Genomic DNA, 17,343 nt, shown 5'->3' with positions numbered 1-17,343 from the left:
TTCTCTTTGTTTATGATGATAACTCATCCCAAGTTGTAAATGGAGATTCAAAACTAACTGAATAATACTACTAAAATTTTATGGTTGTATTTTAGAAAACGAGACCACACAGGTTTCTGAGATGACTTTGTTTGTTTGTTTTTCCCTTTCCGCTTCTTTAGGACTGTTGCACTGGGTTCAATGAGTTAGTGTAGCCTTTTTGTGATGGAGAAGGAGGCAAGCCAGTTGGAGAAGGACCACGTCCATAGAGTGTATGAGAAAATTGCTCCTCACTTCCATGATGCACGCTACAAGGCTTGGCCAAAGGTACAACAGTTCCTTTCAGATCAGGAACCAGGCAGCCTGATTGCTGATATTGGTAAGTTGGGTCCCTGAGTATGACAACTGTTTTAAAAAAAACTATTATTATTTTTTTAGTGTTGATAGTGATCAAAGCGAGGCATGCCTCTTCTCTGTATTAAGCAGTACTTTTTGGCATGGTCAGAGTCAACTTGCCTTAGGCTGCAGGGTTTGAAATGAGTGCTCATCTGCAAATGAGTGTGTTTTGGAGCTGGCAGGTACGCTTTTAATCATCATAGCCTGGCTGCCTATCAAATTTGCCTCCTGCTGCCTGCTCTCCCTCTTTCTTCTATAATGGACCTGCTTCCAGAGCCATCCATACATATGTACAAGCCATGTGGCTGTGCAACTTTTCCCATTACCTACTTGTGAAGGAGTGTACCAGGCCTTTGTGTCCCCTCGCTGGAGGGCCCACGGTTCTACCATACTCTGCCCCAAGAAAGGAGTAGTGAAGATGGGTCCTTCAGGCCTGCCTAGAGAGGCTGCACAGAAGCAGCCAATCTCAGCCCAGCAGTCTCAGCTAAAAGGAACTACAGGGCCTTAGCAGGTCAATAGGACCAGAAGAGCAAGGAAGGATGCTTCTTCCTGGTCACAGGAGCTTGAGAGAACCAGAGGATGGTTTGTGGTAGCATTTGCATTTGGTGAGAAGGAAGAAGATCTGAGAAATTCAGCCCTTAGGGAAGAGTGAAGAAAAAGGGGCTACGTGGGAAAAGGGCCAGGCTAGCAGTAGTGAACTGGAGGCAACTGCTGTTGATAGTGTCTCTGGGTTGGGACCTGGAATAGTGCGTGGGCCCTGATTCTCCCACTGGTGAAGTAGTCTAAGACTCAAGAAGGGGACAAGGCTTAGAATCCCAAAGGCAGGGCAGGATTTAAAGGGCCCAGAGATGGGGCTGAAGACCCTGCTGAAGGCAGGCAGTGTGTTGAACTCTTTGCTATCCCAAAAGGGGCTCATCCATTTGACTGTGTAAGTTGGCCAGAGAGCTTAGCCTCTGAAGACCTACAAAAAAAGGCTGACACCCTACTGAAGGCACCAGAGGCCGGAAAGGCCTGCAGTATCACACCCAGCCATAAGGAGGTACTTGGGAGGTGAATGTCCTGTCACCACTATTAAAGGAAAGTATGAAAGGACTAAATAGCTGAATAATGTTGCAAATAATTTTCCCTTTTTTATTTTAAGATGTTAGTGGATATGAAAAGTTTAATATATAGTATAAATAACTCTGGAATTTGAAATTTTCAATTTTTCTAAAGTTAAAGCATGGACCGTGCCAGGGCAATTTTCCCTATACTGCCGTGCCAATGTGCTTCCATGCCTGCAGGGACAACAGGTGCTGGCCAGCTGGTATTTTTCCACTGTCCTCCTTCATTCTTTAAGAAGTAACATTGTCTACAAGGATGCTAACAGTGATATGGACACCTCCCCATTAGAAACTGAACTAAGACCATGGAAGGATTTCACGTTGACCACCAAACAGGAGTCTGATATGGCCAGCTCATGACCTGTGCTGGATTCAAACTAAAAATAAATAGCTTCTCTACTCCTTTTTCAGATTGCTAAAATCATCTCTCTAGACCCTTTCTTTTTTTCCTTTCAATTCTTAGGGTGTTAATGAAAGTGAAATATCAATAACAATGGCTTGGGCCAAACATGTAATGTCTGATTTTACACAGACTTCTCTACATTGCTCTGTGTGCGTACACTGGGCTTTCTGCTTTACGTGTCTCTGTTATTTCTGAGTGTTCTCATGAATGATTGAGCTAATTTCATAGTGGGTTTTAGTGTATTGTGAACTGTGAAAACATAAGGGATACCATTCCTCTGGGGCCAGAGACCTGTGACTGGCTGGCTGATTAGCCCCACCTGCTGCACCTGAGAAAGAGTTGGAATTTAATTAACTCACTCTTGGAAAAAGAGGGCAGAAGGAAATGGAGAAGAGGATTGCAACAACCTCCAGAAAGCTGAGGGACCAAGGGCTATGCCCTCAGTAGACTGCTATGGGAGCTATTACACAGAAGAATTGCTCCAGGAACCACATGGACAGAAGGGAGATACTGTAGGGTCTTTTTATTTTGCTAAGCCTCTGAGGTGTAAGAGCCGGGAAATGTTGGTTACTGAAGTTACTGGTGTGTGGGACAAACTTGGGGAAAAGGACTACTTGGTCTCCACAGACTTTGAAGGAAGAGTCTGCAAGGTTTTTTGATTTGTTTAAAAACACTTAAAATAAATCAACTAACCCTGCTGGAAACTGCTTCTTTGGATTAATTGAGAGAGCTCAGACAGAATTAATCCAGGGAGTGAGCTGACTCAGCAAGAGCAAAGCCTGGTCTGGTCGGAGGAGGGCTCTATAAAATAGGCCTCATCCTTTTACGTGAACAAATACATAGCATTATGAACCATCAAATTGAATTTTGTCTGTGAAATAAAGAGGATTTGAACTGAGGTCTCCAGAAGTGAAAGGCTATTACATTAACCCAAGGCACTTCACTCCCTTTTCTTAATTTGATCTGTGATTTCAATGACAGTCATTCAAGCAAGAGGTGAGAAGTCACATTTGGTAACTTCTTAGATTTTTTCAAACTATCAGACTTAATAGTATAAGGATTCAGATACCTGAGCCCCAGATGAAAATGTTAGCAGTTAAAATAGTTTAAGTTGAAAGTTTTGTTATATTATTTCAACACAGAATTATTGTAGTGTGGGAAGGCTGTACATCTCTACATCAGAAGCATACAGTTATGAAGAAGAAACTGCAGGGAGATATCAGACAAAGAAAGTTCCAGTTGTCATGGCAACAGCAATTAGCAGCAGATAACAAGGAAACAATGGGTTTCACAGCTTGGTCTGATAGTGATTTAATTATTTAGCCTTCTAATTTGTCTGTTTGTTTGAATACACAGGAATAATTCAAGGCTGTGCTGCTGCCATATGATGCTTTAATACAGTATTTTTGGTCTTTTACAAGCAGAAGTGTAATAGCGTCATAACATAAATGTTATTGATTCTGTATGCCACGAGAAAGCCAAGATAAATGCTCTTTAGCAAACCCATCTCATCACTTAACGTCACACAGCAAAGAACCCACTGTTTGACAGATAGGAACAGTCTGTGCTCATTGTGCTAAAATGATCACAAGCCACAATAAATTCCACTATAATGTCATCTTGGTTTTTTTTTTTTTTTAAATGGGCAGAGAATTTCAAATTATTGAGGTCAGACACTGGCACATTTCATTGCTCATGTCAGGAGAATATTCTCTTGCTTATAGAAACTGAAAGACACTCTTTTTCTCCTCTTTATTTTACTACTTCAGGCTGTGGAAATGGCAAATACCTTCATATCAATTCTCAAACCTATAAGCTGGGCTGTGATTACTGCTTCCCTTTGGTGGAGTCAGCACGAAATGATGGCCATGAAGTAATGGTGTGTCATAGTCTGTGCCTGCCATATCGGAATGAGTGTTTTGATGCTGTCTTATCCATTGCTGGTAAGTTTTGTACATTGGCAATTTCTGTTGGCCAAAATTTCAAAGGATAATCCTGTTTGGAGCTTTTAGGCTGGCTTCACGGTCTCTGCCAAGTATTTTGGCAGAGGGCAACACAAGACTTTGGTGCATATTTCCTTGGTCCACCCATCTAGTTACACCACTGGAAACCATTCCCCAGTTTGCCAATGCAAAATGGGGCTTGCAGTGCTGTTAGTAACTTGCTAGGGTAGGTTTCAGAGTAGCAGCTGTGTTAGTCTGTATCCACAAAAAGAACAGGAGTACTTGGGCACCTTAGAGACTAACAAATATATTTGAGCATAAGCTTTCGTGGGCTACAGCCCACTTCATCAGGTCCTATTTGGGCTTTTCGCAGTGGTACAAATATGAAATGCTGACCACTTGCCCACAGGAAAATATGATGAAAAGCCACTCAGGAGCCAGCAAAGGAGTCTCTGGTTGTCATAAATATAAAGGGCAGGGTAAACACCTTTAAATCCCTCCTGGCCAGAGGAAAAACCCTTTCACCTGTAAAGGGTTAAGAAGTTAAGACAACCTCGCTGGCACCTGACCAAAATGACCAATGAGGAGACAAGATACTGGAGGGGAGGGAAACAAAAGGTTCTCTCTGTCTGTGTGTTGCTTTTGCCGGGACCAGAGCAGGAATGCAGGTCAGAACTCCTGTAAAAAGTCAGTAAGCAATCTAGTTAGATATGCATTAGATTCTGTTTTGTTTAAATGGCTGATAAAATAAGCTGTGCTGAATGGAATGTGTATTCCTCTTTTTGTGTCTTTTTGTAACTTAAGGTTTAGCCTAGAGGGATTCTCTATGTTTTGAATCTGATTACCCTGTAAGGAATTTACCATCCTGATTTTACAGAGGTGATTCTTTTACTTTTTCTTTAATTAAAATTCTTCTTTTAAGAACCTGATTGCTTTTTCATTGTTCTTAAGATCCAAGGGTTTGGGTCTGTGTTCTCATACGCAAATTGGTGAGGATTTTTATCAAGCCTTCCCCAGGAAAGGGGGTGTAGGGCTTGGGGGGATTTTGGGGAAAAGATGTTCCCAAGTGGGCTCTTTCCCTGTTATATTTGTTAGACGCTTGGTGGTGGCAGCAATAAAGTCCAGGGACAAAAGGCAAAATAGTTTGTACCTTGGGGAAGTTTTAACCTAAGCTGGTAAAAATAAGCTTAGGGGGTTTTTCATGCAGGTCCCCACATCTGTACCCTAGAGTTCAGAGTGGGGAAGGAACCTTGACACTGGTAAAACAGGTTTATGTGGGCCCTGAGTTGCAGGGCCAGCATTCATTCAGCCACAGTAGTGAGAGGTGCTGCCAATTTACTAGCAAATGAAGGATTGAGACCCAAAACTTACCATTTTTTCCTGTTGTTGAACTCTTAAGATGCTTACAGGGCTTGGTAGGGAGGCAGGGGCAGAGTTATCTTGCTTTTTAGTTTGTCAGAAGGTGGAACCCTTATCTTTTTGGACATGTGGAAACCCCGTATTTGTACATTCAGATCAGGTAATTACAAGCTGCATGTTTCTATATGCAGGAAGGTGCACATGATAAGGGAACCCACTGGAAAGATGGCACTGATGGCTTTGTACGTTTAGCCAGGGTTTTGGGTGAAGTTGTGGTAACGTTAATTTCTCAGTCGAATTTGTAAATTGCATGAAATAGCTAGCTGTTCAATACTTGACAAATATCAGTCACTACAATATATTGTGAAATTTTAAAATAATCACCAGTCTTCCATCTTTTCATAACCTGCTGTAGTCACCTGCATCACCACCAACTCCTGTCTCCTCTCTGCTCTTAAGGCTTCTTTTATTTTGTTCCTCTACCCTTTTCAGCTCTCCGTAATGGGAGAGGACGTCTGTCCTTTCTCCTGTAACTGAGACGTCAAGTAAGAGTGAGGCGGCAGAAACTTCTATATCCTTCACTACTTCTCCTTAGAAGCTATGGGGCTCTCCTATCTTTGGGGCAATCTTCAGGAAATTACTTAACCGACTGTCCACAAGTCAAATAATCATAGTAAAAACAGGCTTGATTAAAAATAGAGAAATAGTGGAACTAAAACAAAAGATATTGTTTGCTTAGCAGAGGAAGATTTACTTTTCCTATAAATTAAACAAGATGAGACACACTTAGTTTCATTAAAGCACAATTAAATGTGAATATCTTACATCTCTTTAAATCAATCACTGATTAGGCTGACAGCTTCCACTCCCTGTCTCAGAAAGTCTTTCTTTCAGCCTCTTGGGACTCTGGTTTTCAAATCCCAGATCCATGTCAAGTTCTTCGACGTTCAGAGGAGCTTCCAGAGTTCATTATCATACTAGATACAGTGTTCTGTTCTGTGTAGGTATTCATGCTCATCACTCAAGTATCTGAGCACCTTCCACTAGTTTATTAAGCAACATGACGACACATTGTAACATGTTTGTTCTCTCATCCTTTCCTCAGTTGGAGAAGTGTGTGTTGCTTGTGTGTGCAGGGGGGTGTTTTTCTTTGGAAATTTTTGTGTGTGTGCATGTGTAATGTTAACACACGCACATTACGTTATGTTTGTTAGAGAAGGCAAGGTCACCGACATGTGGCTTGCACTTAGAGCAGAAGGTGGTGAGGTTTGTAATGTTCCTTAGTTCCCATGGAAGTTTATTCCACAGTCTAGGGCCAACCCCCAAGACAGCTTTGTCTTCTGTACAGAGTTTTTCTCAAAGCGCAAGTTCTTGGAGTAATAGGATTATGTGAGAATCTCAGCTTCTGGTTGTAACTTTTTTTTTTTTTAAAAAAAAGAAGCTTCTAGCCCACATGGTTGCTGAGAAAAGCTTAAAAACGTGCACTTTAAAGGATCAAAAACCAAAAGGCAAATAAAAAGAACTCCAGTTTTCTTATTCCAATCTCATGATTTATAAGCCAATCTCATGGGTTTTGGACCTGACTCATTTTTATTTATTTATTATGAGCAGTGGGTTTTGGCAATACTGCAGATAGCCCTCCCCCCCATCTCTGAGTCCTATTTGTCACCACATAATCTTCTGAAGATAGATACACACCAGAGGTGATGGTAACCATTTGCATTCCCTATCTTCCAGGAGATTGTTGAGCGACAGGAATAAGGTCTTTCAGCAATGCTAAGGCCAGGACTAGACTAGAAACTTTTGCCAGCATGGCAATGTTGATTAGAAGTAACTAATTTTTTGCCACATTTCTATGCCAATAGAAGCCCTAATGTAGATGCAGATACACTAGCATAAAAGTGCGTTTGCCACTATTGCTTATTTTGCTCAGGGAACTGGTATAACCTACACCAGCAAAAGCGCTTTTTGATTAGTACCATCTGCATCTATATTCAGAGGATTTTGCAGTAAAGCTACACTAGCAAAACTTATAAGCATAAAGTAGATCTAAATAGATTCCTTTTAAAATGCTTAACTCCTAACAGGCAAATCTTCCACAGTTCTTTGCCTGCATTTGGAAAGGTATCTTGTACATTTTCCCCATTTACTCATAATATAATTTTATTCTAGTTTAAAAATCTTCACTGACAGAAACCAGCCCCTTGATCACAGTCACACATACTGGTGGGTTTTTTTGTGATTGTATGCATCACAGTCCCAACCCTGTCCCATTGAAATCACATGGAGGTTTGCCATTGACTTCAACGACAGTAGGATTGGCGCTCATGTATCTCCCCTTCTGTTAAGGAATTATTAATACTGTCTAAATCCACTTGGCATATCTATAGCTGTTTCAAAATGGCTTTATCTCTATCCTAGTGAGATCATGCTCTTTATGAACATAAGAATGGCCACACTGGGCCATTGTGACATTCCCCAGGGTACAATCTGGACTGTTGAATAGCTGTTCCTATCAGTTCTCCAGTCTGGGGTGCCTTTTACACTGCCTCACTGTTAAAGCAACCGCTCCTGGCCTTGCTCACACACACACACACAGAGCTTCTAACATACAAACTACTCCCAACTATACTGCAAGGGTGCTTCAGGTAGCCATTCCTGAATTATATTGGAGAATGACACCAGCAAATTCTTAGTCCTAGACTTGTCCCCAGAAATATGCGTCTTGTACTGCCCAGCTGTTTCCTTCTGTGCAGTACAAGCTCATAGAAAGTATGTCATCTCAGTAATTGAAAATGCTATGCACAAACCATGTGATCTTAAATCTTCTTAGCATATGTGCAACGTGCCTTATCCATCACCGAATTTGGTCCACTGGTTGGATCATTAGTTTCCCTGGCTTGGGCTGGGTACTGATGGGGAGTTCGACTTGAACGCTGATCCATGCGCCCCATTGGGAAACTTAATTTCAGATAACAAACACTTTAATCCAAACACACACTGGTGTAGATAAAACAATAAAACAAGTTTAACTACAGAAATATAGATTTTAAGTGATTACAAGTAATGAGGCATAAAAGTCAGAACTGGTTACAAAGAAAAGGTAAAATGCAAACTAATACCTAACTTACCAAGCTTAGCCCTGGTCTACACTAGGAGTTGAGGTCGAATTTAGCAGCGTTAAATCGATTTAACCCTGCACCCATCCACACGACAAAGCCCTTTTTTTCGACTTAAAGGGCTCTTAAAATCTATTTCTTTACTCCACCCCCAACAAGGGGATTAGTGCTGAAATTGGCCTTGCCGGGTAGAATTTGGGGTAGTGTGGACGCAATTCGACGGTATTGGCCTCCCATGGACTATCCCAGAGTGCTCCATTGTGACCGCTCTGGACAGCACTCTCAACTCAGATGCACCTGCCAGGTAGAGAGGAAAAGGCCTGCGTACTTTTGAATCTCATTTCATGTTTGGCCAGCATGGCAAGCTGTAGGTGAGTGCAGAGCTCATCAGCAGAGGTGACCATGATGGAGTCCCAGAATCGCAAAAGAGCTCCAGCATGGACCGAACGGGAGGTACGGAATCTGATTGCTGTATGGGGAGAGGAATCCGTGCTATCAGAACTCCGTTCCAGTTTTTGAAATGCCAAAACATTTGTCAAAATCTCCCTGGGCATGAAGGACAGAGGCCATAACAGGGACCCGAAGCAGTGCCGTGTGAAACTTAAGGAGCTGAGGCAAGCCTACCAGAAAACCAGAGAGACAAACGGCCCCACCGGGTCAGAGCCCCAACTATGCCACTTCTATGATGAGCTGCATGCCATTTTAGGGGGTTCAGCCACCACTACCCCAACCATGTGCTTTGACTCCATCAGTGGAGAGGGAGGCAACACAGAAGCAGGTTTTGGGGACGAGGAAGATCGCTCACAGCAAGCAAACGGAGAAACTGGTTTTCCTGACAGCCAGGAACTGTTTCTCACCCTGGACCTGGAGCCAGTATCCCCCGAACCCACCCAAGGCTGCCTCCCGGATCCGCCAGGCAGAGAAGGGACCTCTGGTGAGTGTACCTTTTTAAAATAGTATACGTGATTTAAAAGCAAGTGTGTTTAATGATTGATTTGCCCTGGCATTCGCTGCCAGTACAGCTACTGGAAAAGTCTGTTAACGTGTCTGGGGATGGAGCGGAAATCCTCCAGGGACATCTCCATAAAGCTCTCTTGGATGTACTCCCAAAGCCTTTGCAAAAGGTTTCTGGGGAGGGCAGCCTTATTCCGTCCACCATGGCAGAACACTTTACCACGCCAGGCCAGTAGCACGTAGTCGGGAATCATTGCAGAACAAAGCATTGCAGCATATGTTTGCTTGCGTTCAAACAACATCCGTTCTTTATCTCTCTGTGTTATCCTCAGGAGAGCGATATCATTCATGGTCACCTGGTTGAAATAGGGTGCTTTTCTTAAGGGGACATTCAGAGGTGCCTATTCCTGCTGGGCTGTTTGCCTGTAGCTGAACAAAAATGTTCCCTGCTGTTAGCCACAGGGAGGTGGGAGGGATTAGGGGCTCGCCACACGGTGGGGGGAGGCAAAATGCAACCTTGTAATGAAAGCACATGTGCTATGTATGTAATGTTAACAGCAAAGTTTACCGTGAAAGAGTGTACCAATTGTTCTAGAAAATGTGTCTTTTTAAATACCACTGTCCCTTTTTTTTTTCTCCACCAGCTGCATGTGTTTCAAGGATCACAGGATCTTCTCCTTCCCGGAGGCTAGCGAAGATTAGAAGGCGAAAAAACACACTCGCGATGAAATGTTCTCTGAGCTCATGCTGTCCTCCCACATTGACAGAGCACAGACAATTGCGTGGAGGCAGACGATGTCAGAGTGCAGAAAAGCACAAAATGAACGCGAGGAGAGGTGGCAGGCTGAAGAGAGTGAGTTGCGGCCTGAAGCTGAAAGGTGGCGGCAGCATGATGAGAGGAGGCAGGATTCAATGCTGATGCTGCTGGAGGATCAAACTAATATGCTCCAGCGTATGGTTGAGCTGCCGGAAAGGCAGCTGGAGCACAGCCTGCCACCACAGCCCCTGTGTAACCAACTGCCCTCCTCCCCAAGTTCCATAGCCTCCTCACCCAGACGCCCAAGAACGCGGTGGAGGGGCCTCTGGCCACCCAGCCACTCCACCCTAGAGGATTGCCCAAGCAATAGAAGGCTGGCATTCAATAAGTTTTAAACTTTCAAAGTGCTGTGTGGCCTTGTCCTTCCCTCCTCCACCACCCCACCCGGTGCTTCCCTCCTCCACCACCCCTCCTGAGCTACCTTGACAGTTATCCCCCTATTTGTGTGATGAATTAATAAAGAATGCATGAATGTGAAGCAACAATGACTTTATTGCCTCTGCAAGCGGTGATCGAAGGGAGGAGGGGAGGGTGGTTAGCTTACAGGGAAGTAGAGTGAACCAAGGAAGTGTGGGGGGGTTAATCAAGGAGAAACAAACAGAACTTTCACACCGTAGTCACGAAACTGGTTTTCAAAGCTTCTCTGATGCGCACCACACCCTCCTGTGCTCTTCTAACCGCCCTGGTGTCTGGCTGCGCGTAACCAGCAGCCAGGCGATTTGCCTCAACCTCCCACCCCGCCATAAAATTCTCTCCCTTGCTCTCACAGATATTGTGGGGCACACAGCAAGCAGCAATAACAATGGGAATATTGGTTTCGCTGAGGTCTAAGCGAGTCAGTAAAGTGCGCCAGCACGCTGTTAAAACGTCCAAATGCACAGTCTACCACCATTCTGCACTTGCTCAGCCTGTAGTTGAACAGCTCCTGACTACTGTCCAGGCTGCCTGTGTATGGCTTCATGAGCCATGGCATTAAGGGGTAGGCTGGGTCCCCAAGGATAACTATAGGCATTTCAACATCCCCAACGGTTATTTTCTGGTCTGGGAATAAGGTCCCTTCCTGCAGCTTTTGAAACAGACCAGAGTTCCTGAAGATGCGAGTGTCATGTACCTTTCCCGGCCATCCCATGTTGATGTTGGTGAAACGTCCCTTGTGATCCACCAATGTTTGCAGCACTATGTAAAAGTACCCCTTGAGGTTTATGTACTCGCCGGCTTGGTACTCCGGTGCCAAGATAGGGATATGGGTTCTGTCTGTGGCCCCACCACAGTTAGGGAATCCCATTGCAGCAAAGCCATCCATTATGACGTGCACATTTCTCAGGGTCACTACCCTTGATATCAGTAGATCTTTGATTGCGTTGGCTAGTTGCATCACAGCAGCCCCCACAGTAGATTTACCCACTCCAAATTGATTCCCGACTGACCGGTAGCTGTCTGGCGTTGCAAGCTTCCACAGGGCTATTGCCAGTCGCTTCTCAACTGTGAGGGCTGCTCTCATCTTGGTATTCTGGCGCTTCAGGGCAGGGGAAAGCAAGTCACAAAGTTCCATGAAAGTGCCCTTACGCATGTGAAAGTTTCGCAGCCACTGGGAATTGTCCCAGACCCGCAACAGTATGCGGTCCCACCAGTCTATGCTTGTTTCCCGGGCCCAGAATCGGCATTCCACAGCATGAACCCCCCCATTAGCGCCATAATGCCCACATCGCCAGGGCCCGTTCTTTGAGAGACGTCTGTGTCCATGTCCTCATCACTCTGGTCACCGTGCTGCCTACTCGCCCGGTTTCACTTTGCCAGGTTCCGGTGCTGCATATACTGCTGGATAATGCTTGTGGTGTTTAATGTGCTCCTAATTGCCAAAGTGATCTGAGCAGGCTCCATGCTTGCCATGGTATGGCGTCCGCAGAGAAAAAAGGCGCGGAACGATTGTCTACCGTTGCTCTGACGGAGGGAGGGGCGACTGACGACATGGCTTACAGGGCTGGCTTACAGGGAATTAAAATCAACAAAGGGGGTGGCTTTACATCAAGGAGAAACAAAAACAACTGTCACATAGAATGGCCACCTCCAAGGATTGAACTCAAAACCCTGGGTTTAGCAGGCCAACGCTCAACCCACTGAGCGATCCCTCCCCCTGGTATTCGAGGCAGGACTGAATCTCCATTAAACTTTTCAAGGTGCCCCTGACAGACCTCACCGAAACAATTGTTGGCCGTTGATTTCATGGAGGGAGGGGGGAGCAAATGAATACAAAACAAATCTGGTCTATTTCTTGTTTTGATCCACTCCATCTATCTTTTACATCTTTGGCTGGCAGCAGACAGTGCAGTAGGACTGCTCGCCATCCTCATCTCCTGCCTGCTCGCCAGGAGATGGTGCAATACAACTGCTGGGAGGACTAAAGAGAATGACCTGGTCAAGTCACTCCTATTTCAGTCCCTGTGCCCATGTCTGCCCAGGCACTCCTCACCGACCTTACCAAGGCAGCCAAGAGCACCTAGGACATGATGACGATGGTTATCAGGCCTGTTGCACCGTCTGCTGCCACAAGGCAATGAACTGCTGCTGTGTAGCAATGCAGTACCACATCTGCCAGCACCCAGGAGACGTACGGTGACAGTGAGCTGAGAGGGCTCCATGCTTGCCGTGGTATGGCGTCTGCACAGGTAACCCAGGAAAAAAGGCGCAAAACAATTGTTTGCCATTGCTTTCATGGAGGGAGGGAGGGCCTGACAACATGTACCAAGAACCGCCCGTGACAAAGTTTTTGCCCCATTAGGCTTTGGGATCTCAACCCAGAATTCCAATACATGGCAGAGACTGCGGGAACTGTGGATAGCTACCCACAGTGCAATGCTCCGGAAGTCGACGCTAGCCTTGGTACTGTGGAAGCACTCCACTGAGTTAATGCACTTAGAGCATTTTGTGTGGGGACATGCACAATTGACTATATAAAAACAATTTCTAAAAAACTGACTTCTATAAATTCGACCTAATTTTGTAGTGTAGACATACCCTAAGTGAATTCAAAGCAAAGATTTCTCTCACCGCATGCTTATAGCCATTTGACTGGATCTTTTTGGCCAGTATCCCTCCCCCAGTTCAATGATGCTCCTTAGAGATGGGGGGGGAGAAGTAATTTGTGTCCTCTCTTCTCACTTATAACATTTCTGTTCTTTGAGAATCCTCTCCAGCTGGGGTTCAGGCGACAGCAAGTCTGTTTGCCAGTAAATTTCTCACTCACCCTTCTTGCAGCCATTCTTTGGCAGGTTAACCAGGTGATAATCCTTTTTATTATGCTCACACCTGGCAGAGGCGTCATTTTGCTTATTGTCTCTGAGGAACTATTTTGTGCCTGCTTTTCTGAAATTGGAGCATGTCTCAGTAAAGTCATACAGTAGAGTTTTATAATTTTACGTACAACGTTGTCACACATATTTTACCAGGACAATAATGTTCAGCACATTGAGTTTTCAAATGATACCTCACAAGGCATGCTTTGTACAAAATCCATTATAGTCTTGTAAAAGTGGTGAACCTAGAGGTACAGTCTGTCACAGCCATCTAGCCTAGTATCTTGTCTTCTGACGGTGGCCAATGCCAGGGGCTTCAGAGGGAGTGAACAGAACAGGCAATCGTCAAGTGATCCATCACATTGTCCACTCCCAGTTTCTGGCAGTCAGAGGCTAGGGGTTGCATCCGTGACCATCTTGGCTATTAGCCCTCCATGAATGTATCAAATTCTTTTTTGAAGAGTTATACTTTTGGCCTTTAAGGCATCCCCTGACAATGAGTTCCACAGGTTGACTGTGCGTTGTGTGAAGAAATACTTCCTTACATTAGTTTTAAACCTGTTGCCTATTAATTTCATTGGGTGACCCCTGGTTCTTGTCTTATGTGAAGCAGTAAATAACACTTCCTCATTCGCTTTCTCCGCACCATTCATGATTGTATAAACCTCTGTCATATTCCCCCTCAGTTGTCTGATTTCCAAGCTGAAAAGTCCCAATTTTTTTACTCTCTCCTCGTAGGGGAGCTGTTTCATACCCCTAATCATTTTTGTTGCCCTTCTCTGTAGCTCTTCCAATTCTAATATATATATTTAGATGGGGTGACCAGAATAGCACACAGTATTCAAGATATGGGTATGCAATGGATTTATATATGGATGAAACCTTGTTTAACTCTCCTATATATTGAGTTCCTGGACTACTTGAGGTGGGGGCAGTGTTGAGACCAAGCTTTTTCTTTTAATTAAGATATGCCATTTCTTTCCTTTGTATGTAAAGGCAAAGCCATCATGTGCTGCTTCTTTCTCTCTCTCTCTCAGCCAGATACTCTGATAATTTGGAAATAAATAGAAATTACTTCACTATTTGATCAGTTCCCTTGTCCCACTAGGAGGAAAGAAACTGCTGGAATGAATAGCAAAGGGCTTCCCTTAAAGTTAATGCCATTCTATGAAAGCTAACTTCAGTTTAATCTGTCATATTTTTGGCAGTACAGCAAACTAAACAGAGGGCCAGATCCTGAACTGGTGTAAATGTGCCTAGCCTCACTGAAATCAATGGAGCTATGCCAATTTGCACCAGTTGAAGACTTGGCCCAGTGTAGCTAGGAAGACTCTTCTGCCCACGCTACTTTTTTCGTTGGAGAAAGCTTTAAGAATGTTAGCAAATGGGGAAAGATCTGAACGTGTGAAATGAGAGTAATTAGCCTCTCTGTGACAGTGAAATCAGAAGAGTATCGGTTGTGACTCATCGGGCATATTATCACGCAAGCCATGACACTTCTTCTCTGCATGGAAGAGATTGTTAGAAAAGGGATCGCTTTTTATAAAGGGAAAAATTCTCCTGTCAGAGCCGTATTGCAAATACCTGTTGCCTAGAAAACTCTTGTGAAATGTGTTAGTTGTCAATACTACAATATAGAAATCTGCTGAGACGTTCTGCATTAATGGAATCCCATTCTGACATTTTATCACAATGAGGAATTTTTAAAAGCACTCCACTGAAGTTGAAAGGCCTAAAATTAGCTCCACTAGCTGTGGGTGGACATCATATTCTATCCTTTGCTCTAGCTGTCTCTTTCTCTTTCATCACCCTGCCTCTTCACAACCAGGAAGAAGGCATGCAAGGTCTAAACAAAATGCAGCATGCCACTGCTTGTGCTTGTGTTTGTGCTCATACAGAGACCTGCTGCCCTGTTGGGTGGTTGTAAGGACATCCAAGAGAGAGATCTCGGTTGTCATTGTTGCAGCCCAGCTTGCAATGGCAGTTTAAAAAAATGCAAAATGGTTTAAATTACTGTGTGTATTCTAATACAAGTCAACTGTTATTTCTTTCAGGAGTCCTTTTAACGCCTTCAGTGTTCCCTGGGGCTTTCATGGGGATTCTTGCCTGAAGGGCAAGATTCTGATCTCACTTACGTTGGTGTAAATCCATAATTAACTCCAGTGATGAATGCCAGATTTAAACCCATATAACTAAGGCTCTATCAAAATCACAGTCCATTTTGGTCAATTTTGTGATCATAGGATTTAAAAATCAGAAATTTCATGAGTTCAGCTATTTAAATCTGAAATGTCATGGTGTTGGAATTGGAAGGGTCCTGACCCAAAAAGGAGTGGTGGGGGGGTCACAAGGTTATTGTAGGGGGTGTTGCGGTACTGCTCCCCTTACTTCTGTGCTGCTGCTGGCGGCGGCACTGCCTTTAAAGCTGGGCAGCTGGAGAGTGGCGGCTGCTGGCCAGGATCCCAGCTCTGAAGGCAGAGCTGCCGCCAACAGCAGTGCAGAAATAAGGGTGGCATGGAATGGTATCGCCACCCTTACTTCTGTGCTGCTGCCTGCCGAGCTGGGACCTCAGTCAGCAGCTGCCATTCTCTGGCCACCCAGCTCTGAAGGCAGCAGCGCAGAAGTAAGGGTGTCATGGTCTGGTGTTGCCACACTTACTTCTGCACTGCTGCTGGTGGGGCGCTGCCTTCAGAGCTGGGTGCCCAGCCAACAGCCGCCGCTCTCCAGCTGCTGAGCTCCGAAGGCGGCACAGAAATAAGGGTGGCAATACCGAGACCCCCCGCTAAAATAACCTTGTGACATCCCCACCCCCAAAAAAACCTCCCTTTTGGAACAGGACTCCCAGTTTGAGAAATGCTGGTCTCCCCCTTGAAATCTGTATACTATAGGGTAAAACCACACCAAAGGCCAGATTTCACAGTCCATGACACATTTTTCATGGCTGTGAATTTGGTAAGGTCTTATGTCTAACAGCAAGTACAGCATTATACAGAAACCAATGACAAACCCACAGTATAAAGTGGTGTAGGTGACCCTAAAAACAGCCTTTACACTTTTTTTTTTCTTTTTTTATTTCACCATACACTCATGCCTCTCTGCAAACAATTTCAAAAGCTCTACCAAACCAGAGTGGCAGCGTGGTAAACATTGCACAGTTATAAATGATGGTGCGAGGCAGAGAAGAATAAGGTCCCCTCTCTATTCAGAGACCATTCTATTACATAATTTCTCTTTTATTATTATTATTATTTATTGTTAATAGCAGTGATGATGCTTAACTTTTATATGCCCCAATCCTACACATGCTTAACTTTTATCCATGTGAGTAGTCCCAATTGAAGGCAGTGATTCATCTGAAGTCAATGGGAATACTTTACTCAGATGGACGCTCCCACTTCCTGACTCTTGTTTTTAAGAGTTCATCTGTTCCTGCTGCATTTTCTCCTCCTAAAGTCATAATCCTCCCGTTGAAAATTATAATTATTGCCACAGCAACTAATTTTTATATTGCAAACAGGGGATTAAGGTTTTAGGTGAGTAAGAGATAGCAGGAGAAAATGAACTCCTAAACCACAAAATCGTATTTTTATACAAATGTATATTACATTGTGCTCCATCCTCCAGTTTCCAATGTGATATGCTAACATGATGTTCCTAAGTGCAGGAGTTTTAATGGAAGCTCACAGTCTGACTAACGAACCCCGCTGCATAGTCCTCTGCAGCCAACATCTTGGAGTGCTTCTATGAAAGGAAGTAAACCAAGAATCCTATTACTTATTATGGTAAACCCAAAGGACCCAGTCAGGACTGGGGTCCCATTGGGATAGGCATTAAATAAACACAGACACAGGTACGGTCCTTGCCCCACAGATCTTGCAGCCTAATTGGAAGATGGTAGTTGCAGTTTTTGGTGGGACTGGCAGGACATCCCTGCAGTCTGTTGCTGAGGAGTGCTGTCCTTATCAGCTCACACCACT

The 17,343-nt window shown here is 44.3% G+C and overlaps 1 protein-coding gene across 1 annotated transcript in view; it reads left to right on the top strand.

The window, feature by feature from the left end:
* The first annotated feature begins 204 nt into the window (after positions 1–204).
* LOC144258067 (putative tRNA methyltransferase 9B) overlaps positions 205–17,343 on the top strand; it is a 38,238-nt gene continuing 21,099 nt past the window's right edge. Inside the window, exons 1-2 of the mRNA XM_077806405.1 lie at positions 205–358; positions 3,651–3,824. Coding sequence (XP_077662531.1) covers positions 205–358; positions 3,651–3,824 — 328 coding nt within the window. The remainder of the gene's footprint in view (positions 359–3,650; positions 3,825–17,343) is intronic.

The sequence above is a fragment of the Eretmochelys imbricata genome, chromosome 1 (assembly GCF_965152235.1).
Source record: "Eretmochelys imbricata isolate rEreImb1 chromosome 1, rEreImb1.hap1, whole genome shotgun sequence".
Lineage (NCBI taxonomy): Eukaryota > Metazoa > Chordata > Testudines > Cheloniidae > Eretmochelys > Eretmochelys imbricata.
The sequence above is the reverse complement of the archived record's forward strand: the minus strand, read 5'-3'. Positions and strand labels throughout refer to the sequence as shown.